This window comes from Gymnoscopelus microlampas (assembly GCF_963454915.1).
Source record: "Gymnoscopelus microlampas genome assembly, chromosome: 6".
Lineage (NCBI taxonomy): Eukaryota > Metazoa > Chordata > Actinopteri > Myctophiformes > Myctophidae > Gymnoscopelus > Gymnoscopelus microlampas.
Genome location: NC_139943.1, coordinates 45,021,602 through 45,044,948, shown reverse-complemented (window position 1 = coordinate 45,044,948; position 23,347 = coordinate 45,021,602). Strand labels below are relative to the sequence as shown.

General features: G+C 44.3%; 1 protein-coding gene across 1 annotated transcript; it reads right to left on the bottom strand.

Annotated features, from left to right (window-relative positions):
• Window positions 1–19,259: 19,259 nt before the first annotated feature.
• lrrc4.2 (leucine rich repeat containing 4.2) lies at window positions 19,260–23,059 on the bottom strand. The gene is made up of 2 exons (XM_084059237.1): window positions 22,221–23,059; window positions 19,260–22,050 (listed from the first exon to the last, which is right to left on the bottom strand). The coding sequence occupies exon 2, from the start codon at window positions 21,927–21,929 to the stop codon at window positions 19,917–19,919; it is 2,013 nt and encodes a 670-aa protein (XP_083915363.1). The 5' UTR covers window positions 21,930–22,050; window positions 22,221–23,059; the 3' UTR covers window positions 19,260–19,916.
• Between the last annotated feature and the right edge of the window lie 288 nt (window positions 23,060–23,347).

The window sequence follows — 23,347 nt, the reverse complement described above, 5'->3', positions numbered from 1 at the left end:
GGGAGGAGGAGGGCGGAGGGGGTGGTGGTTGCAGGAGAGAGGAGAAAGTTTCAAATAGTTTTTTAGGGTTGGAAGCAGAAGCCTGAATTTTAGTGCAGAAGAAAGCAGCTTTAGCAGCAGATAGAGAGGAGGAAAAAGTAGAAAGGAGAGTTTGGAAGGTAAGAAGGTCCTCCGGGAGGTTGCCATTTCTCCATTTGCGCTCAGCCGCTCTCAGGCTCCGTCTCTCAGTACGCACTGAGTCCGACAACCAGGGGGCAGGTGGAGTTTGGCGTGCAGGCCTGGTGGTGAGGGGACAGAGATGGTCTAGAGAAGAGGATAGGGTAGAGAAAAGAAGATCAGTGGCGGTGTCAGGGGATAGAAGAGCAAAGGATTCAGGGGCAGGGAGAGCAGAGAGAACAGAGGAGGAGAGATCAGTGGAGGATAGTGTGCGAAGGTTGCGACGTGAGGAAATCATGTGGGTAGGGAGGGGCTGTGAGGGGGGAGAGGAGAGAGAGAGAGAGTAGGACATGAAGTAGTGATCAGATAATTTCTTACCTTTTCTAACCTTTTCACTGGAAAGAGGAGTGACGGACAGGTTAGCTGTAGAGCAGCATCTGGTGAAGATCAGGTCCAGTTGGTTGCCAGCCTCGTGGGTAGGGGGAGATGGGGAGAGAACTAGGTCGAAGGCGGCGAGAAACGAGAGGAGTGGGTCTCGCTGCTTCTCAGTCGGGAGGTTGAAGTCACCCAGAAGGATGAATCCAGAGCCATCGACAGGGAAGTGAGAGACTAGAGTGTCCAGCTCTTCCAGGAAGCCACCAGCAGGGCCCGGTGGGCGATAAACAACTGCAATGGTGAGCTTGACTGGATGAGAGACAGTGACCACATGAAATTCGAAGGAGGTAGGAGAGAATTGTGACAGTGAGACAGGAGAGTATTTCCATTTTCTGGAAATTAGTAGACCAGCACCACCACCTATCCGCACGGCTCTGGGAGTGTGAGAGAAAGAGTACACATCTGACAGAGCCGCGGGCGTAGCAGTGTTTTCTGGTGGGATCCAGGTCTCAGTCAGAGCAAGGAAGTTGAGGGAGAGCATGGATGCGTAGGCTGAGATGAAAGCAGCTTTGCCTTCCACCACAGCCGAGTGGCAATTCCAAAGCCCTCCCGTTACCACTTGCTCGACGTGAGTTGACAGAGTAGGATATATTAGATTAGTGGTATCGCGACAATGGACCCATTGCTGACAAAGCGACGTGTACAATAAACAAAAGAAGAAACAAATAATACATTGGGTCTATTTGCTCACAGTGGGTCAAAGTACCTCTATTATCAGGCCCATGACTTCTTCTAGCTTTGCAGTGTTTGGTATTCATAAGACTCCATACAGAAAAACTACAGGTTAACTAAAGTCCAGTGTTTCTTTAATAAAATCATGCACATACAATGTAGAATAAAACTTATTTAACTCCTGAGCCATAGACCTTCTAAAGACATCCTTTTCTTACCTTTTTTATTTAACCCAAACATTTTCCCAGACTGAACCTACCTTGTAGCCCAATTTATCCCTCTTAATTTCAAGTTGAATTTCCTTTTTGTAGATAATTTAACCCAGGTGAGTTACCTTCCTTGAATGCATGTTTTTGCTCACGCAAGGTTTACTGATCGGACACATCTTAACCTCCTTCACAGGGATAACAGTGTCTTCACAGTATGATGCCCAAGAGCTGACCACCTCTGTGAGTTTGTTAACTTCCCAAGATGACCCATGAACTTGTGCAACGCTGTGCAGTCCACAATGCCCTGCAGTGTCAGCGTTGCCTCCTCTGCCCCAGAGTTTCACCTTTATGGTCTAGCAACCTTTTTGTCATTCGTGACGTTAACTTCTGTTGTTGTTATAGCCACAGCCTTTGATAAAATTGCCGGTTGGTACCACACATAATGTTTCAGCAAAGTGGTATGTTGGTCACCCCCTGCACCTGAAAAGGTATTTGCTCCTCCTGAGGTAATGATAGTTCAGGGACTGGAGCCAACAGCACTGAACAAGCACTCGGTCTCACAAGAATCTTACATACGTACATACTATGTTTAAATGGATAAAGAAAAGTAAAAAAAATGACTGTTGAAAATAGTTTTGAAGAAATATGCTAGATCCTATACCAATGAAGCGACTATGCAACTCGACTATGCATGCACATCCTGGTACTCCAACATCCCAAAGATCCTCAAGAAAAAGCTGCAGTCCTCGCAAAACAAATTACTTAGACTGATCCACAAGCTACATTCCAGAACTCACCTTCTGCCGGCCCATTTCAACAGCCTTAAGTGGCTCAAAGTTGAGGAAAGAGTCATGCAAATAAAATGTGTATGGTTCACAGGATCATAAATAATGCTGCACCTAAATACCTACATGAATATTTTCCCAAGGTCAGCACAGTACATAGGTACTCAACCAGAGGAAGCTCCACTAATTTTGTGCCTCATCTATTTAGCAGTTGCATGGGCCAAAGTACATTCCTGTACACTGCAACAGATGCATGGAACAAGCTACCCACAAGCATCAAGACCACTAGCTCCATGGCTGGTTTTAAGTCCTCCCTTAAAGGACAACTTTGTTTTTTTACAACCAAGGTTTATGTTTTAGCTTGTAATTAACACATGGGGTGCCAAAACCGAAGGGTATTCGGTTTTGCAAATAATTACGCGGAGTGCCAAACCGAAGGGTATTCGGTTTTGCTGTCTTTTTTTTTCTTCTCGTTTTTCTCCACACGGGCGGGGCTGGAGCAGCTCTGGGAGTACCCATTGTGATCCTGAGAAGGAAGGGCCAAATGGATCACCGGAAACAAAAACATGGCTCCCATCCGCTTCCTGTCTATTTCCTTCTTTAAAACGCCTACAGTATATCTCCGAACCTGTTTCCGGTGGAGAAAACCGGTCATGCGCGATGCGCGATCCCCCCCCCCCCCATTGTAACTCGCGAGTGAAACGTTATCGGTCCAGGCTGTAGCAAGGGTCATCGCGCTACATGAATGGATGCTTTTTTTTACGTGTATTTGCTCGTCGCGGAGTCTAGAGCTTTAAACAGCAAAGCGCAGTCAATGGGGAGAATGCTGGCACCCAACGTAAGTTGTTATGAAAAAATGCTGGCACCCAATGTGTAATTAAAGGGACTACACCATGAATTTCAACTTTTTCTTCTTTTTTGTGTGTTTTTGGTCTCCCCTACCTCTCTTCTATCCCCAAAAATACCCCAGTTTGAACACTCAGGCTTTCACAGCAAATCTGGGGTTTTCTGTAAATTGGTCTCAAAACAGGCCAAACTGATTTGCACCCTGACGTGACGTCACGTCAGGGTGCAATCCCCTCCCGTTTTTCAGTTCCAACCAAAAAAGAAAAGAAAAAAATATATATATTTTTTGACTTTTTCCACACAGAACCAGGAGATAACATGCATACAAACTGTCTCAATAGCTCCCCGTACCAAACAGGACAATGTGGTATTGCAGGTGAAAGTTCTTTATAAGCCAGAGAGAAGTTAGTTGGAATGAGTATATCTGAGGCTTGATTTAGGCTCAAACCTTTTGAAAAACGTTTGAGGGACATAAACAATATGATATTAAATATTATTATTATTTTTTTAATTCATGGTGTATATCCTTTAAAGTAAATAAAAGATGAGTGTTCATTTTTTTTCATTTACTGCTTTCTAGCAGGTGCAGGTGGCTAAATACAGTATGTATTTTTTTATACAATAACGCGTCGATTTCTTTATTATTATTTACAGTAGCTCTTCTAGCCCTCAATAACTCATATCTGGCCATCAAAGACCACGGGACCTTTTTTATTGTGTAAAAGAGACATATTTAGCCACCTGCCCGAATGCCCCCGCCCACTGTAAAAAACAATCAAAAAACTATAGAAAGCAGTAAATGAAAAAAAAAATAAGTCAAATTTAATTACAAGCTAAAACATAAACCTTTGTCGTAAAAAAACAAAGTTGTCCTTTAAGAGATGGCTCATTACCAGTGCGACCTAAAGGTACATATTTGAATAGGGTTTGTATCCCCCCCCCCCCCCCCCCCCCCACACACACACATGCACACGCATGCACACATACACACACACACAAGCATACACACATCCACATACAGATACTCACACGCATGCCCGCACCCACACCAAGATCAACAGGACCACGATGGAAATAAGCTTCTGGCTTTCTTATGTCTATCCTTTTGACTATTCCCTGTGTACATTGTTTTTGTTATGTGCATATTGTCAATAAATCAATCAATCAAGCACACCTTTGAATGTGTTGTGGCAAGTGTCAGGGATACTGCGTAAACAGTGCGCCGCTCGAACAGGTCACAGTGGAAAATCTCTGGATTGATGTAAAGTGATAATTAATTGAATCTTCACGTCTGTGTGTTTGTCTGTGGCTACTACAATCAGAAAAGCATGGCTTTTGTGTTTGTGCATGCTGCTTCTCCTAGCAGACCAGTTGTCCAATTGCCTCCAAACTTCACACAAATGTTAAGTCATGGGTCTGGTCTTTGAACTGCATACTTTTTCTACTTTCTCAGAAACTGTGCTGTTTATATTAATATTACATTTTTGCCCCTTATTTCCGCCACTAGGGCACCCTGAGCCATTGCGATAGAAAGAGTTGTGCCATCTCCGTCCATCAATCAGCCCACAAATGTAGCATTTCTGACCCCTCAGTGACATCAGTCTTATTTCTCAGTGTACTGCAATCGCATACTGTACATCGCCGCTGTTTATTTTCATCAATGTCCGACGTGCTTTAACATCATTTGTCCAGAACATTTAATCATTTCTGTTGACAGACAGTGGACAAAGTATGTGTTATTTCTCTCCATTAATTAATTGCCATCTGGATGTGTTTGTTGTAGCTTAATATAAATGTATTTGTGTAACGACACAAATGAGACATTACTGTAGACTGTTTAGTTTCTGCCGGTGTAGAACAGAAATGAGGCAAGTACGAAGTGGGATTTACCAAAGCCAACCTTAGATTGTAGAAATAAGACGCGGCAGACCAATAACACACAATATTCGGTTGGACTAATGTATGTAGACGGCAATTATAATTCTCATTCCCATCGGCGGTGAATACGAGGACTGCCTTCACCACTTTACCTTTATTACAGCTGCTTACATTGTGTTCAGTTACATATTTTCATCATGATTTATATTTACCATTTTTTGTTGCAACATCTTCATCATTGTCTCCGCCAGGCCGAAGGTGTGGCAGAGACTGTTTTGCACCCCGTTCCGTCCATCCGTGTGTGTGTCTGTCTGTCTTTGACCAGCTATGCCAGTAGAGTAGGACTGTTTGTTTGTGCCAACAAGGAGAGGCCCAGGTTAGGGTATTTCACTCATTCTGATGAGAGTGAACATGGGGAGCTAAACAGTCCGATAGTCAGATATTCTCTAGACTGTTTGCTTGGTATTAAGCATGTTTAAGTTTAATTATCGTTAGCGTTTTTTTAATTAACATTTATTTAAACACCATTCTTTTTTTTTAACATTATTTTTTTAATTCTTGCAAGAAGGAAATACATTTGCATAACTTCAGTCGTTGGTTTGTCTATTCACTTTTGCCCCAGTCTGTATTTGTTCATGGCCAGTTCAACACTTCTCCAGGGGACAGACACTTAGGAAGGGGCCAAACGTCCGCAGGGTTTTTTCTAGTCAACACCAGCAACACTTTATTAATTAAAACAGTTTGTGCTGCCTAAGCTAGAGAGGAAAGCAGGATTGTTTATTTCAAAAAAGGATGAAAAATGAATGCCTGGTAAGAACATTCTGTCTAAAGTGTTGCATGTTTAAATTATAAAGTGCTAATTAGTGTGTAGATGTTTTATAGTTGTTGTTTTTTTAATAAAGAGGTTATAGCAGTCAGAAAGTAATTTTAATATCCCTATTCAATATACGTATTATACATGTGTGCTGACAAAACAGTGATATAAATAAGATATTTATAAATGTAAGTAATTCATCTACAGTATGTAATCGTGTCAATTGTAGGCCTTATTGTCTCTACTGGCATTCTATTGTTCCTTGACCAATATGATAGTGAAATTGGTATTAAATCAATTGTATTCAATGTGATATTAAAAGGTCTTTAATTACATGAACATGGGGTGCTGGGACCCCGTTGTAATTACTTGCAGGTCTAGTTGTTTCATTATTATGCATGTTGCAGCATTGATGTGTATTTCCTCCCCTCTGTGTGTCTCTGCCCAGGTTAGAGATCTGGTCTAAAGATATGGAGGCTGGCAGCCATAGAGAAAGCAGGCGATCAGTGTGAATTTGAACTGCCAGTTCACTCTGGCCCCTGAAGATACTGGATCACTGGATACTGAATGGAGCTTGGTGTCCTCTGCCAAACAGAAAGAGAACCAAGTGGTACGTGTAACTATCCCCCGCACACATTGAAAATGTAGTTTTATTTCAACATTATCTGTTCTCTGGGCTGTTCTTGCCTTTTTGTATTTAGTTGATAAAAACCTTTTCCAACCTGATATTTTCTTATGTAGCTTTAGAAAAAGCTTTCACACACTCAACAATGCGTCAAAAATGGTTTCCTTTTTTTCATAGGCTTAAAAGGGTATTTCACTTTGAAGCACTTGTGGGGTAATTTTATCGTCTACTCTTGGCTTTTCTTGTGCACCGCAGACAGTTGTTAAGTTGCTTGACTCAATAGATATTTATATTCATTTTTTATCAGACTCTACATATTTTGTACAGTCTATCAAAAGTGAAATGAAAATTGACATAATTTACAGTCTATCAACAGTGGATATATAAATGAATATGTGTACAGCCTATAAAGTGAATTAATGACTATTATGTACACATTATGTACACAACAGTGATTGAATCAATGAATATACTGTAGGTTCAGTTTATCAACAGTGAAATTAAAATGAACGTTATGTTCATTCCATTAACTAGTGTTTACTAGTAAGTAGTCACTAGTATAACTATAAATGTATTTGTTTCCCATGTCTCTTTTGCCTGCTTTGGCTACCGCTATACGTGCAACTGATGTTCTGCTCAGTGAATAAAAGCCTATTTAGCGCTAACCAAGGTCCTCCAAGTATAAATATGAATACAGCACATTCTGTCAGGGTCCCACCATGCTCCCTATTCATCCTGACACCACCCCCCCCCCCCCTCCCCCCCCCTCCTCCCCGAGACACGCAGCCTTTCTCTAACAGCCAGTTACATGCAAGGCCAGGAATCCATGGCAACTCAGAGAGGCCTTGGATGTTACTGGCGGGGTCAGATGAATGCGAGGAGAAAAGGAACGACGGAAGTCAAGTTTTTAAAAAAGCGAGAACAATTGAATCCTGGGCGAGGGCCAAAACTGTGGCGATGGCAGTGGGTGGATGGGTGGGTGGGGGTGGTTGGTGGTGACGACACTTAGAGGCTCTCTTGGTGAGGCTGCTGTGGGTGCAGACGGATGGTTTGTTAATGGCTCATTGGCTTGATGCAGCTCACAACAGCAGCTCGGCAAGTGTTTATAATGTATACAGAGTTGTTTTGTGGCCGTCCTCTCTCTATGTTTACCCCCTTATTTCTCTCTCCCTCTCAGCCCTACTCATCCCCCTTTCGTCCTCTCTCTCTCTCTCACTCCCTTGCTCTTTTTTTGCTTCCTGCCCATTCTCCCCCCCCCCCCCCCCCCCACCTCTCCTCTCTGTGAGAGGATGTGGTGATGAGTCATCTCTTGCCCACTCAGGGAGGGGAGGAGATTGGGGTCAGGCAGGTGACGGATTGATTGTGAGACACATTGGGTTTGTAGCGTTTTTTGAATCAGATTGAATCGGTTGTGCAGGAAATGTGCTGTATGCTCCTAGAGAGCACAGCACACATATGAAATGTATGAGCTTTTTGGATTCACACTTTCTTTTTCAGAGAGAGAAGCAGCACAACTATGAGACCACTGGGAAAGAGAATGTTATATACGTCATTGTCTAGTCACAGCTTCAGCTATAGTATGCAATACATACATTTTTTGCTTTATTTATGTATTTATTTGTTTACGTTTTCTCGAAAGAAATGAACACATTACCAAACATTTCAATTCAATTCAATTCAAAGGGCTTTATTGGCATGAGAAAACATACGTTTACATTGCCAAAGCAAAAAGCACAATACAACAATACAGCAATACAATCAAAACAAAAAATATGTACATTTGAAAGTCAGAATCTTCAATAGATCAATTTCTATGTACCAAGATCACTGGGTGCAGGTATAGTGCAGGAATATACACATTGATTAGTCTTTAGGGTGGTTGTGTTCCGTTTGATATCCTTCTCCTATCACAGCAACTCACGAATCTTGCTGCTGTGTTTGCACATTGTTGTACTTCGCCCAGCAGATATGGGAGTTTTTTGTCATTGGTCATGTTTTCAAAATCTCTGTGTGTGGTTGTAATCTGTGGGAACAACATACTTCCTCAAATTATGTTATAGATTTTTCCACTCTGTCCTAGCTCAAAATATCTTTGGAAAGATTATGTATGCTATGACTTGATTTATTTAGTCCATACTTCACCCAACACATGAATAATGGTGCTCAGATTTGTATGACCCTGAAGTGTGCTGTGAAGAGTGGCAATTCGGATGGACGGACCAACCGTTTCCGAGAACAAAAAAAAACATGAATATCTGTATCTCTGTTAGGACGCACAAATCCTCCGTGTTTTCTGTCCACCTGGCCAGTTCAAGTCCCTGATTAGCCAACCCGACCTGTAAGCTGAACTGATCGCCGACCTTCGCTTGTGCATTCACTGCATTGTGCCGTAAGGCCCACATAAGTGACAGCAAATGCAATGGAACAGAAAGTAGGCAAAAGCCATAATATGGAAGAATGTGATAGAAGAAAGACAGTAATGTTGGGATAGAGGAGGAGAAGGAAGATTCAAAGATAAGTGGGTGAGAACAGAAGGTACAGTATGGAAAGTAGGAGAGAGGTCACCTTAACATGTATATTAACAAGACCAGGAGACCTGGTTCTGCCAGACCCAGAATAAGTACTTTATAAGATCAGAGCACTACGTCACCGCTAAGCCGGACTTCACATGACGTGTCAGCCTGTGTCCCTTTTCAGAGGTCCCTTTTATGCCCATATATGGACGAAAGGGGGACAGACTTTTATGCCCATGTATGGACGAAAGGGGGACAGAAAGGGGGAAAAGGGGACATGCCCATGTATGGACGAAAGAGGGACAAAGCCTCATGTAGGCCGACCCTCTGGGTCTGGCAACCATGTATTAGCAACTTACATCGTTCCCAACCAGTGGGCAGGCGGGCGGACAGACCTCTGACATCACGCTCATGTCACCATAACCATATAAGGAGTTCCCAATGCAGCTACGCCCAAATATGGAGTGTGTTGTCTAACATCAATGTGTCGTCATGGCATCAGGCCCAAAGAAATCACTCAGCTCCACGTATGGGCCCATATATGGGCATATACTGATGGAGGATCAGGATCTCATTCTCCATATATGGGCATAAAAACAAGGACTGACAGATGCAGAGATCTCCATATATGGGCTTATCAGTCGGATTGGCGGTGCGACATAGGTATGAGGGCTGCATAGTGGCCCGAACTTCTAGTCTCTATAAATCCACAAACTCTGTATCTGTCTGTCTGAGTCCCTTTTATGCCCATATATGGAGATATCTATCTATAAATGCACATATCTCTGTTTGTCTGTCTGACTGTGTGTGTTCCCCGCATATTTCATGTATGCGCCCTTAGAATCTTGTTCTAAGGGTGTATAGGCCAGTCACCTGGGTCTGAAGTTTCCTCACTATTTCCAGCCATGAAAACAATTCTGGCAAGCTTACTCCTTAGTCTGCAATTAAGGTTGCCAAACCATGATGTAATGTTAAAAGTGAGTACACTCTTACTCTCAGAGCTTTCTTTGTACACAGTTTCTAAAATTGGTTAGCTCACATTAAGGCTGTTGAGTCTCCTGAGCCGATGAAGGCGCGTAATTACAGCAGATAAACTTTTATAAATAAAGTGCATAATAAACACAGTTTACCATACATCACACTCATGAAAATTGAAATTAATATTGCATCATAACAAAAATACTTAATATCCAAGGTTAATTAAGCTTGTAAACAGATACCCACTTTATGCCTTCATGACTTTAGAGGACCGACTTGGCTTCCTTACAACATTTTCACATGTCATTGCTTGATTCGCCTATAAATCATTACTTTCAAAATAATGACTCCCAAATTTGGTCATAATGTGTCATACATAAATCATAGATGACTGACATCAACGCCATGCCATTCCCATTCGATTATTATTATTATTGTGGGCTCATTATTATCATTATTATTCTTTAATGTTATTTTATTATTAATCAAGATATGTTTGGGTTATTATTTTATTATTATTATCAATTAATATATTATTATTGTTGTTGTTATTTTATTAATTATTTTTATTTTTATTAAATAAATTATAATAATAAGTGTTAAAATGCTATCATTCTGTGAACACATCCAGAAGCTAGAAATACTGGTTTCTAGTACTTTGTCACTGTTCTACAGTCTCACATGCATATAGGTGATTAAACAATAAGCTAAATAATTAGAAACACCAATGTAAAAAACGACAGGGCGCTCTGGCCATGTGACAGCTGCAGCACTTAACAAAAGTAATTTATTTTACGGAATGCTGTTCAGTTTGTAGAGATCCGTTGCCAGTAATGGACAGTTACTGGCTTTTGAAACCCCTTCATGCTTCACCGTTAAATTGTTTTATTGTGTCACAGCTTTCACTCTAGCTAAATACTGGCTCTGTCCTTCATAATACAATACACTGTGATCACTTCAAACCTCCAATATTGTGGAATCAGACTAAAGCTATAGTTCTCTATTCTGCCAGGTATAGTATTAGTGGAGGCTGTGTAGAGTTGGCACACAAATCAAGATGACCTGATCTGACCTAGTGGCATATACTGTACCCGTTGTCCTAGGTCTAAATGAGCCTCTAATGAAACAGCAGCTAGACTGAAAACAAGCATCCTTGAGGCCCAGAGTTCACACACACACACACACACACACACACACACACACACACACACACACACACACACACACACACACACACACACACACACACACACAACATACTGTATGCTACAGCATTACATTTTGCATTGAAGATGGAGTAATATAAAATATGTTATATAGCCTAACAGCTTTATCTTCAAAATGTGCTGCATTTGAGTGAGTGGCTATAGGCATGATTGCATAATCGTTTTTTCCGAACACATTTTCTTCAGAATAACAAGCCATGAAAGGTTAGGCCGCTGCACAATAGGCACTTCAGAATAATCCTTCATAACGTTGACTCAGCTGGCCGGCAATAAATCAAAAATATATCAGGTCATGGCGAGATAATATTCAGTGGTGAGTGCCGTCCATGCATCTGGTTAGGCCAGCATTGGGACAGTTGAATAAGCTTGTGTGGAGATCTTGTACAGTCTCCTCATAGTGCTGTTCAATTCAAGTGATAACGTTTTATGGGATGGGACCCTGTATTCCATGCATCCATCTTTGTGATCTGTGCTGAGTTTCACCTGCATGTGATGCGACCTCGCTGTGATGTATGGGGCAGCTGTTGTTAAGTGTACGTCTCTTAGGGATCTCTGTTGGATGCTTTGTCTTCATGTGCATTGTTATTGATTTGTGGGTAGGCCAACTCAATCATTTGACTGTTTTCTTCGAGTATTTGTAACAGTTCCACACGGAACGGTTCTTCTTCAGGCTATGTGAACACACAGTTTTAAGCTAAATTTACCACTAATACAAATCTAAGAAATACGCTAATGTTACCACTGATATTTACCAGTAATGGCTCACGCTTCTTTCAAAGTTTGTCTCCTTTGGGGAAAGCCAATCGTGGCAATTTGCTTGGTGAAAGTGCCGTGATAGCTATAACATAAGTTGTTTTAGTCCTGGATCTAAACACAAGCCACAAACCAAAGTTATAACTAGAAAAAGTGCTCCTCGGAGCACAGGTCTCCGCCAGGTCACGTTGTTATTGTGGCCTCCTGATGGCGCTATAATAGGCCAATGTGAAAAGGGTGGCATTTCTTCCTCGGCCTAGTGGGAATGAGCGCGCATTCATGATTTGAGGCATTTTGTTGCAAAAATGTGTTTTGTTAAATTACACCTGCTGGTGGCGCTATAACAGGCCAATGTGAAAAGGGTGGCATTTCTTCCTTGGCCTAGTGGGAATGTGCGTGCAAATTTTCACGGAAATCACACGCTGCGTTCATGATTTGAGACATTTAGTTCAAAACGGACCAATCCTGCCAACTTTGGAAGCCAACCGTAGCCAATCAGGATGGAATAAGAAATATCGGACAGATCCGTCTTGATCACATGACTATAGAGATACTGTGTACCGATTTGCGTGATATTTGGATAAAATCTGTAGGAGTAATATCCAAAAATGTGTTTTGCACAAATCGGCCTCCTGGTGGCGCTATAACAGGCCCATGTGAAAAAATTGGGGCAGAGGTTCTGCTGTGGCATCGAGGGAGTGTGTTTGTGCAGTTTCACAGCGACCGGGGCAACGGTGGCATTAGCTGTTAACAGACAGAAGGACGGACACACACGGACAGACGGACGGAGGGTAAAACATACTCTCTCGCCATGCCTTCGGCCTGGCGGAGACAATAAAATACATGAAGCAGTGGTTAGGTGCAGTAATGTATGTGGGAATATCCACTTAAGATTACAGTCGACTTCCACATAATTATGGATATTACAACGTTTTCTCTTCTTCATTCTGGAACTGCAGCACAGAGTAAGAAAATGCCACACAAAATGGCAGACCGCCCGCTAGCAGCGCAAAGTCAACGTTACTGTTTGACTAAGAAACAAGCAAACAAACAATCAAACAGAGACCTATTCATAGTACCCACATCAGGGTGGGGAACAGTAATGGAAATTACAACACTGTAGGTCAAGGGAAGCCCCCCCCCATACACACACACACACACACACACACACGGGCACGCACACAGGCACGCACACACGGGCATGCACACAGCGAGAGGGAGAGCGGGAGATAGAATGAGTGTGGAAAGGATGGCAATAGGAGGGCAAAGAGAGAGGGAGAGAGAGAGAAGAGAGGCACAGAGTGAGAGACCTCCAGCAACAGCCCACAGCTGCCACCTCTTCTCCAGAGCTGCTCTGGTGAAGAGAGAGAGCATACTGGCCTAGATAACAATGACACATATACATTTGGGGATAACAGTAACCTGTCTGTCTGCTATGTGGAGCAGGAACGATGTCTGAGACACTTACGCACCATGACCAATAATCACCAGTGATAAGGCCTTTAAAACATTTACATTTCCAGCGCATGCATTTCATCATGTACATAATGTATGTGCATTCTCTTGTGTGTTGCATGTGCATTTGTCTAGAACACATTTGTGCGTATGTACTGTATACCTAAGATGTCTGAGTGTGCAAGTTTACCTACAGGGCTGTGTACTGTACTGTACTGTACGTGTGCACAGAAGGCTAGCCTTTGCATGTTTTTACCTGAGTGAACTGGGCCAGCCGTGATCGATTCCCTGTCCAAGCGTCCCTCCTGGTTGAGGGGTAGGTCGGCCTCATACCTTCTGTTGTTGGTCTGTGTGACAGAAGTTGTGCATCAGGAATAGCTGCTCTACTGTTCTCAACGGAATAGCACTTTAACAGCATCATTTATTTGACAAGAGAGTCACTCACCTGGAGCACAGAGGCCATGTTAGAAAAGGGGGGTGGGGGGGACAGAAACATGCTACACAGTAAAATCCTCTGTGTTAATTTACCCATTTGTAACTTTGCCGTTTGAGAGTTTACAAATGTAACATTAGGTGCACAATGTACTGTGCATTTCCTGTTCTCCACCACTGAGCTAATAGCATGCTTGCTCAGGAGAGAAATGTATGTCAAACCAGAAACAAGAATTGTGTCAAAGGTTGTATCAAAGAATGAATGAATACTGGGGTCAAAGTGTCATTCCACAATCCAAGCAGTTTGAGCTTCTTTCATTTTGCTGCACCGTATCGTGTATCTGATGCAGTGGTGGAAAAAGTACTCAAATGTTTTACTTAAGTAAAAGTATCAATACTGCAATGAAGAAGTACTCTGTTACAAGTAAAAGTATGATATTCAAAATCTACTTGAGTAAAAGTACAAACGTATTGGTATCAAAATGTACTTAAAGTACCAAAAGTAAAAGTACAAAAATGTTTGAAAATAGCAGATCTACAAGCTCACAACACGTTGCCATGCGACGCGTTGTGAGCTTGTAGATCGGCTATTTTCAAATAGCCTTGGTATAAAATAGGGCTAAAGTGGTTAATGTATGTTTTATAATATCATAATTTATATCTGAAAAGTAACTAGTAACCAAAGCTTTCAAATAATTGTAGTGGAGTAAAAGAACAATATTTGCCTCTGAGATGTAGTGGAGTAGAAGTAAAAGTACTGAAAATGGGAAATACTCCAGTAAAGTAAAAAATCCTCAAAAGTGTACTTAAGTACAGTACTTGAGTAAATGTACTTAGTTACTTTACACCACTGTTTGTTATAGAGGGAGCTTTAGGAGCTATCAATAGAACAGAAAACAAAGCTGTCAAAAACACTGACTGGTATTCATTCCTGAAGACTATTTGATGGTTGTGTGTGTGCCTGTGTAGTATGTTTGTGAGCGCACGTGTGTGTGTGTGTGTGTGTGTGTGTGTGTGTGTGTGTGTGTGTGTATGGCTGTAGCAGTTACTCCTCGCTCTCATTGATCTCCTGTCTCGCCTTTGTTGTCTTGTATTGCCTTGACCCAAAACAAAGGACAGGCCTAATGGAAACACACACAAAGCCCAGAGATTGTTTCAAGGCTTTGATTCAGGCTGATTAAACCCTTTGAAAAACACAACAAACCTTTAAGTTTTTTCATATTCCCATTATTCTTGTGTAAAAAAATGCCAGTATATATACAGTATATGTTTTAAATTCAGAGGCTTTTTGACTGTATGAGGTAGCAAAAGTCAAAAGGTTTCTCTATAGTATACATTAATTAAATGAATTAAAATATAAATTATAAAAAAGTTTATAATAATATATTACATTTAAATTGAATTTATAAACCTCGTTTAGACATTTAAAAAGAGCAATTGAGAGAGTCGGCTCAGCTCAGACCCCGGACAAAGTATAAGTGAGCGCGGCGGCTCTGTGAAAGAGTGCAGTCAGGTGTGGGCTGACCGATGAAGCGTTGAGAGAGAGAGGGATGAGAGTTGGGACCGGGCCATTTCTCATCTCTCAGAGGACCATGGATCATTTTTTTTACAATCCCTCTCTGAGCACAGCAAAAAGGGGCCAGCCATGGGTGAAGGAACCATGACAGGAGAATAGCCACGGCCCTCCTCCGCCACCGCCAAACGCCTCTTAGCGCCGAGACTTCATTAACAGATATGGATCTCGAGGCTCGAGGACTTGTTTTTGAGAGCGTCTTAACCCCCCACCCGTCCTCCCGCCTTTAGACGAGCGAGCCGTGGAGCGAGCCTAATCCCAGCCCCATTTCCTCTTGTCTCTGTTTTTTGATAACATCAAGTAGGATTGGGATAAATCATATACAGTAGCCGTTAGCGTATGCCTGGCCATTCCTCTCCCCTCTTACCTCTTCCTTTCCAATATGGAGAGGATGAGCTTCGGACCAGCTGGTTGCTTCAAAAGGAAGCATGGTTTCTTTTGGCTAAAGCTCCAACAGTTGGCCATTGGCTGAAAATCAATAGATGAGATGGAAAAAAAAAAAAAAAAAAAACTGGTCGGTACATGTGAGCATGCTCCAAAAGCCTTGGCGAATCTGTCACCGTAGGTGTGCCAAAAAGATAACACGACGAGGGAGAGAGGATTGGAGAAAACGTGAGAGAGAAGGGAGGGAAAGAGGAGAGGGATAGATGGAGAGATAGGCCGTTTCATAGCCTGCTGTACGTACCTTGTCCGTGCAATATTGGAGGGAGGGTGAGGGTCGGTCAATGATTTTTGAGTCAATTAGCCGAGATATAGGGGAGGGGATAGAGCGAGGGAGATGGCAGCTATTATGACAAGACATCTTCACAGCTCATTTGCAACAAGGCAACATGCGGGCCGAGCTCGAAGCGCATGGCTGACTCAGCTGCTGCAGATAAGAGAGCATCTACCCTGGAGAGTACATTCGTATTATCCCCGCTGATGTTGTCGGGGGGAAGGGCTATTGTCTGGGCCCTCGCGTTTGCCAGTAAACAGAATCCCGAGTCCATCCCTCATCAGCCTTGTCACCGGAGACACCAGAGCGAGGGCGAGGATGAGAGGACCGATCACCCGCGAGTGTCACTGATAATTGCAGATCCACCTCACCTTTGGTCGTGAACATTAAAAAAAGCAGAGGGAAGAGAGAGGAGGAAAGAAAGCGCGTTAGAGCTCCTGTGCACGGCTGCTTATTGGGCCACATTAAAGGCTGAACACGCGACTAATGGCCTCTTATGAAGCTGCTAACAGGGCCAAGATGAACACTCCGCCGGGGAGGTAATAAAAGCACCAGCTTTTTTCCAGCCCACACAGACGGCGTAACAAGAAGATCCTGTTTTGTTTTGTTTTTTCTTTATTTTATCCGAGTGAAGAACACCCATCACATTGCGGAGGTGTTTGTGAATATTCAGTAAAGTACCACTTTCATATCTGCCTTAAGAAACTGGGAGAAACACTTGACCCAGTCACGGAAGCTCCCATCTGCTCCTTCAGGCCCACCTGTACTCACACACTGGCAGCTGTGCTGACAACAGCCCTTCCTTAGCTGCTTCTCCATTAGTTCTCCATCCTCCAGAGCTGGGGAAACCACATTATTGTGCAGTGAGACATATCATCATAATCAGCATCTGTTTGATGCCGGGAATGTGTTAGATATCTGACATCCCCACAGGAATGTCCCCCAATTGGTTTGTGTACGCATGTAAATCCACCATTCAAGTGATGCTCACATTTCAAAAATGGTAATCTGACTCTACTATCATCACAGACGCTGTTCCCCTTTCCCCTAATATCAGAATGGCCTTTAAACTGTGCCTAGTGTCACACAATTCTATCATTGTGAATGCGTACAATGCAGGTTTGAATAAATATTTATCTGCTTTTAAACACTACGCTTAGAGTCATGTCTGTTGGCACAGACTGTATTGGGGAAAAAAAGGAAATCTGTGGTACACAGATCGCACAGATTTGCAGGTTGACTAAATAAGATAACAAAACATGGTACAGTAATTGCCTCTACTGGTGTGAAGAAAATTGCTGCTGATTAAATGCCGTTGCCAGCATATTGAAAGGAAATAATTTGTGGGGGAAAAAAAATTGTTCACAAATGTATCCATTATTAGATTAATTAGATCCAATATAGTTGTTAATTGGAAAATGGCAGTGCAGTAAGAGAGGTTTTTACATAGTAACATGCTGTTAATCAGGCAGGAAATGGTTAACTCTGCCTTTAACGCTACAGGAAGTCCAGTATCAAGGCTTTAAACACAGCCTTGGTGTTCCTGTCAACGTGTCATGCCAGTCAATGGCCCTGCAATCACAAGGGTCATACTGTAATTTCCTTTTTTTGTCTCAAAATAGCCACAGAAGCATCACTTTTGTACAGCAACACATAAACCTCTCCCTGGTGCTCCATGTACGTAGCCTACGGGCTTTGAATGACATTTGTTGGCCTGGCCACGGCACGACAACGACCGGTGAGTGAGTGGTTAACTGAAGGGCCGGGTTATAAAGTCATAGTGACGGCTTCCCAGCCACCACAGACACCAGGAAGAGGCTTATTTATGGCAACTGGCCTTTCCACTCACTGACGTCAGGATGATTCAGAAATATATATATATATATATATACAGTATATATACAGTGTATATATATATATATATATATAGGTGATGTTTGGAATGCTGGCAGGAATTGCCTTTTAATCAAATAGCACAGTTCATCATGTTACTTTTTTTTTTTTTTTTTTTTTACAGTGGGATGATAATGAACACGTTTATGCATTCTTGTTGTGATTAAATGCACGGTAGTGCCTCCGAGATGATACTAGTCTTCCCTCAATAAACGACATAAGGGTTACACTCGGCAGGTGATTACATAATGACAGGAAGCCGGGGCATAGAATTGTGGGATTGCACTGGCCTTTACCCCTTCAATGTGAAGAACTGAGAAAGAGCATCAAAGAGCAGCAGCCTATTTGACCTGCATAGAAGCCCCACTGTGGGGTATAATGCAGCATTGTGCTCCAGTTACTTAAAGACCCATTCATGCAGATGCTAAGTAAATAAATGCATAGGAGAGTAAAAATGCAAGGTGGAATTTGCAATATTGCTCGATGCCGTTGTACTGTAGCTAAATAGGTTAACGTGCTAATGGCAAATGGTTGAATGAGAAGAAAAAATGGCAGCTCAGAGTGTCTCCGATTAGAGAAATACAAACCAAAGGTTTTTTATTTTGTATAGCCTCCTTGATCTCCCCATAAAAATAGTGTTACTCAAAATAAACTAATTAAAAGGAAAATAAAAGAAAAAGAAAAATATGTTCAATGGAAAAGCCTCAGTATATCAGACATTCATATTGTTTCATTTCAATGCTTTCATATTTTTGTCTCTCTCTCTCTCTCTCTCTCTCTCTCTCTCTCTCTCTCTCTCTCTCTCTCTCTCTCTCTCTCTCCCTGAAAGCAGAATGGCTGGTCAGCAAAGCCCTGTATCACTGCACCACATGTATGCTCCTTTGAAAGAATTTGCATTGGAATGAGCCCTTGCAGAGACAAGTCAGGCAACCACTGTAATGCATTACTAAATTAGCCCTAAAACACTACACAAACCATTAAGAAGCATGTCAAAAAACCTAAGGGAGCAGAAACAATACAGAATGCAACCAATAATTGAATAAAGTAATTGCGATGACTGCTATTAGCCCCGCGCTCAGTCTTTGCCAGATGAGCCGGTGGGAAATTATGTGCACACTTAATAAACAGGTTCAGATACGCTACAACTAAGAAGCACTGGTATCATCAAAGAAACGCTTAGCTTAGCTCCAGCAAACAGAGGGTTAAACCTTAGCTGCAGAAATTCACTGCAGTCCAAAAGCATTTGGCTGATAGCTACTGAACAGCACAATCCATCCGTGCCATTACACTGCTATCCCTGGACAAAAAAAAAATCTCCTTCTAGATTTTGTCTGTGTCTTTGTGTGATAATCCGGACATATTCCCTTTATTGCATATAACATTTGGCACAGTATAAATTGGAACTGTAAGAAGCATAACCGTTGAAGTAACATAAATTTTGGGGCTGTGTTTTGAAACTGATCTCGGTATAAAGTTGTTGTTTTTTTCTTTTTCGTTTTTTTTTTTTTACTGCATCCTAAATAGCATGGCCAAAACAAAATCAAACAAAAGAACTATATCTAGACAGGACATCCTTTGTTTTTCAATCATTTATCAATCACAAAAGCAGTTCATTGTCTTTCTGTTTTAAATAGAAGTCACCAGGTATTAGAAAATAGTTTGAATTTACTTTCTTTTCTAATATAATCTGCATCTCTCACCACTGCCTGACAGTAGGTTGATTTATATATATATGTATTTTTTTTCCATATTCATATACTTATGTATAGGCATGTACACAAAAGAAAGAAAGAAAAAAGTCTCTGTTTTGCACATCTGTACAAAAAAGGTACCGTTTTTTTGTTTTTGTTTTTTTGTTTGTTCTTTGTGCATTCTATTGCAAGGACTGGTGAGCAGAGAGGCGAAGAGGAAAGGGGAATGAGCCAGAGAGTCAGAGATATATCCATAGTCAGCGTTATTTAGATTTGGGTCTCTTGAACCTTCTCCTTGGTGTGAGAAGTCTTAATGACGTAGGGCTCCGCGATGGTGCTGATGTGACTGTGGTGCTGTCTGACAGAGCGGTGCAGAGAATTGCCCAGGTTGTTCTGGGTCCAGTGGGCCCCGTAGGTCCCGCGGCGGGACGAGGACGAGGAAGAGGACACGTATCCGGGCTTAAACGCGTTACTGTTGTGTTCCACTAGCGTGGGCAGCACCAGGCCGGTCTCGTCGGAGCCGCTCGAGCCGGAAGTGGGCGGCGGAACCGGAGGAACCTCCTCCTCCACCTGTATGATCTCTATGGTCCTGGCCGCCGCCACCGTGCTCCTCTGCTGGTGCCGCTTACGCAGCTTGTAGAACGCTATCAACATGGCCGCCGCCAGCAGGGTGACGGCGACGAAGCAGCCGATGATTATCTTGGTGGTCTTCATCACCTCGTCCAGGCTAGCGGCCGGCCCGCTGGGGGGTCTGGCCGTTGGTACCGACACCTGCCGGGGTGTCTGTGTGTTCTGAAGCAGCACGGTGGGCGTGGAGATGAAGACCGGCTGAAAGACCGAGGGCGACGCGGGGACGGTAGGCTTGGGCTTGGGGGTCTCTTCCACCGTGGGCTCCATCACCTCCACCGTGACCGTGGTGAAGTAGGACAGGTTGGAGGTGTTGAGCTCTGCGTTGCTGACGTTCAGGTAGGCCGAGGCGTTGGAATTTCCCGCCATGTTGGTCACCATGCAGGTGTAGACCCCCGTGTCGGAAGGGAGGACGTTGGAGAAGTTGAGCGTCCCGTCGTTCAGGACCGATATCCGCGGGTGGGCCGACCCGTGGGTCAGCACCGTCCCGTTGGGCAGGAGCCACCGCACGGAGCTCATGGCAGCCGTGCGACACTTGAGTTCTGCCACCCGCTCTGCCGAGATGTTCAGGTCTCTGGGCGCGTCCAGTATGAACGGGGCAGAACACTGGAAGGTGGTTTGATCTACCTCCACCAGGTATCGTCCTCTCATGTGGGCCGGGGTGTGACAGCGTCCACAGCAGGTGGAGTTGGTGGGAATGTACTCTCTGAGCCACCAGGACAGCCACACCACGTCACAGTCACAGCGCCAGGGGTTGTGGTGCAAGTGCAACTCCACCAGGTACTGGAGAGGCGTGAAGAGGTCATGGGGCAGAGACGAAAGGTTGTTATGGGCTAAATTCAGCTCCACCAGGGCTGTGATGTCATCAAATGCATTCCTCTCGATGTTGGTGATGGCAGAGTTCATAATCCACAGTTTACGTAAGGACTTGAGCCCCCGGAAGGCCCCGGGTTTCAGCTCGGGGAAAACATTCTCCGATATCTCCAGCTCCTCCAAGCCCACCAGCGGAGACAGGGTCGGGAATTCCCTCAGGTTGCACATCCCCAGGTTGAGGTACTTGAGGTTCTGGAGGCCCTCGAAGGCCCCCTCAGAGATGTACTCCAGCTTCCTCAGCTCCCCCAGGTCCAACCTCATCAGAGAGGGGACGCGGTTGAAGGCATAGTAGGGGATGCTTTCGATGGGATTGTTCCTCAGCCACAGCTCCCGCAGCTTGGACAGGTACTGGAAGGCTCCACTGGGTATGACCGTCAGCCGGTTGTCGAACAGCTCCAGGGTGTTGAGGCTGGTCAGACCATTGAAGGCCCCCACCTCGATCTGCCTGATGGCATTGCGGCCCAGCTGCAGCACCTCCAGGTGATGCAGGTGCCTGAAGGTGTCCGCCTGGATGGTCTCTATGCTGTTCTCCATCAGGTTCAGGTACCTGGTGTTGGTCGGGAGGTTGGGAGGCACCCTGACCAGGCCTCGGCGGGTGCACACCACCTTGCTGAGCTGGTTAGTGCAGGAGCACACACCCGGACAGTTCTGCGGGGCGGCCTGGCCCGGCACGGGGCTCGTGGCCTGGCACACACTGGGAGCTGACACCATGAGGGCGAGCACGGCGAGCAGGACTGCTTTCCAGGTAGGCTGCAGAGAAACCCGGCCCAAACGACTCATGGTGTGGAGGGCTCATTATTCTGCATGGTAGGGGGAGACGGCACACACCGGAGGACTGACCACCCTAGCCTGGCTGGAGCAAGTCAAGGCTCCCAGCTTCCATCGACAGCACAGGGATATGCTGCGCAGAGAGAGAGAGAGAGAGAGAGAGAGAGAGAGTGAGAGAGAGGGAGAGGGAGAGAGAGAGAGATGGAATAAGAGAGAGGGAGAGATTAATGTCAGAGCAGCAGCAGAGGAAAAAGATTGCAGCAATAAAAAAGGAGAGGCTGAAAAACAGTATCAATCACCTACCTCATTAGTTTGAAAGTGGTCCTTTTGTGTCTTTCTGAATGTTACAAATTGTGATCATCGGATTCATTTATAATTCCCATGGAGAGACGTGTAAAATAGACGTTTTGTTGTTTCCTGTCTCTGGAAAAGTGGCCCTCGATTAACCAACGGTACAAAATGGCTCCTGGTATATGAAGAGAGACTGAGAGTCGCATGGAAAGCCCCTCAGTGGCAGAGGTAAGGCCAGGCAGGCTGGGCAGGTGCCCGGATTCCTTCTGCCCCCAATAACTGCCCCTCTGTCAGGCGGCAGACTCCAGAACGCAGCTCCGCTGTGGATGAATCACAACGATCCATAATACGGCTAAACCAGAGAGAAGAGGCAGAGAGAGAGAGAGAGAGAAAAGAAAGTGAAAATGAATTTTAAAAAAATCCCCAGTTCTGTCAGCTCCTGATGCATGTGCTAGCTGGCCGGGCTGGCTGGCTGGCTCGCAGCTCGGCTGGTCGCCTGCTCACTGAAGAGACCTCCCTCTCTGTGACTTTGCCAAGGGCTAGTCCGTCGCTGATTAGCCCCGTTCTGATGGAGACCGAGAGAAGGAGAGCAGAAAAAGGACTCCCGGCACAGTCATCTTCCCCTTCTCCTCTCTCCTCTCCCTTCCCCTTCTCCTCTCCTCCTATGTGCTCCTCTCTTTCCTCCTCTCTTGCGTTGTTGGGCTGGCCCTGGTCGCAGCAGCTGCAGGCTGCCGTGTGCACAGTTAGCAGTAATCCGTCTATTCCTCCTGGGGGGGTGGGAGGGAGAAGTGAGGAGGAGGAGGAGGAGGAGTGCTGGGGTTGGTGGGGATGGGGGGGAGGGAGGGAGGTGGTGGGAGAGATGGTGGCACTGGAGAAGCGGGAGGAGGGTGGTGGGGGTGGCCGGAGAGGGGGAAGCGCTGCGCTTTGCCGGGAGCTTCGCAAAAAAGGCTTGGAGAAGGAGGAGAGGAGGGTGAGAACAAGAGAGAAGCGCTCTCTCCGGTTCTCCTCCTTCTTCGTAGTGGTAGTGGCAGCAGTGAGGGGGGGGGGGGAGCGGAGGATGGTGCTGGGAAAGGACGCGTGTGCTCCAGAGAGCTCCGTATCTGTATCCACAACACAGGTATCGAGGCTTCCTTTCCTTT

Bases quoted from the DNA above. Each gene is read 5' to 3' on its own strand.
- lrrc4.2 (XM_084059237.1), bottom strand. From the start codon at position 21,929: ATGAGTCGTTTGGGCCGGGTTTCTCTGCAGCCTACCTGGAAAGCAGTC.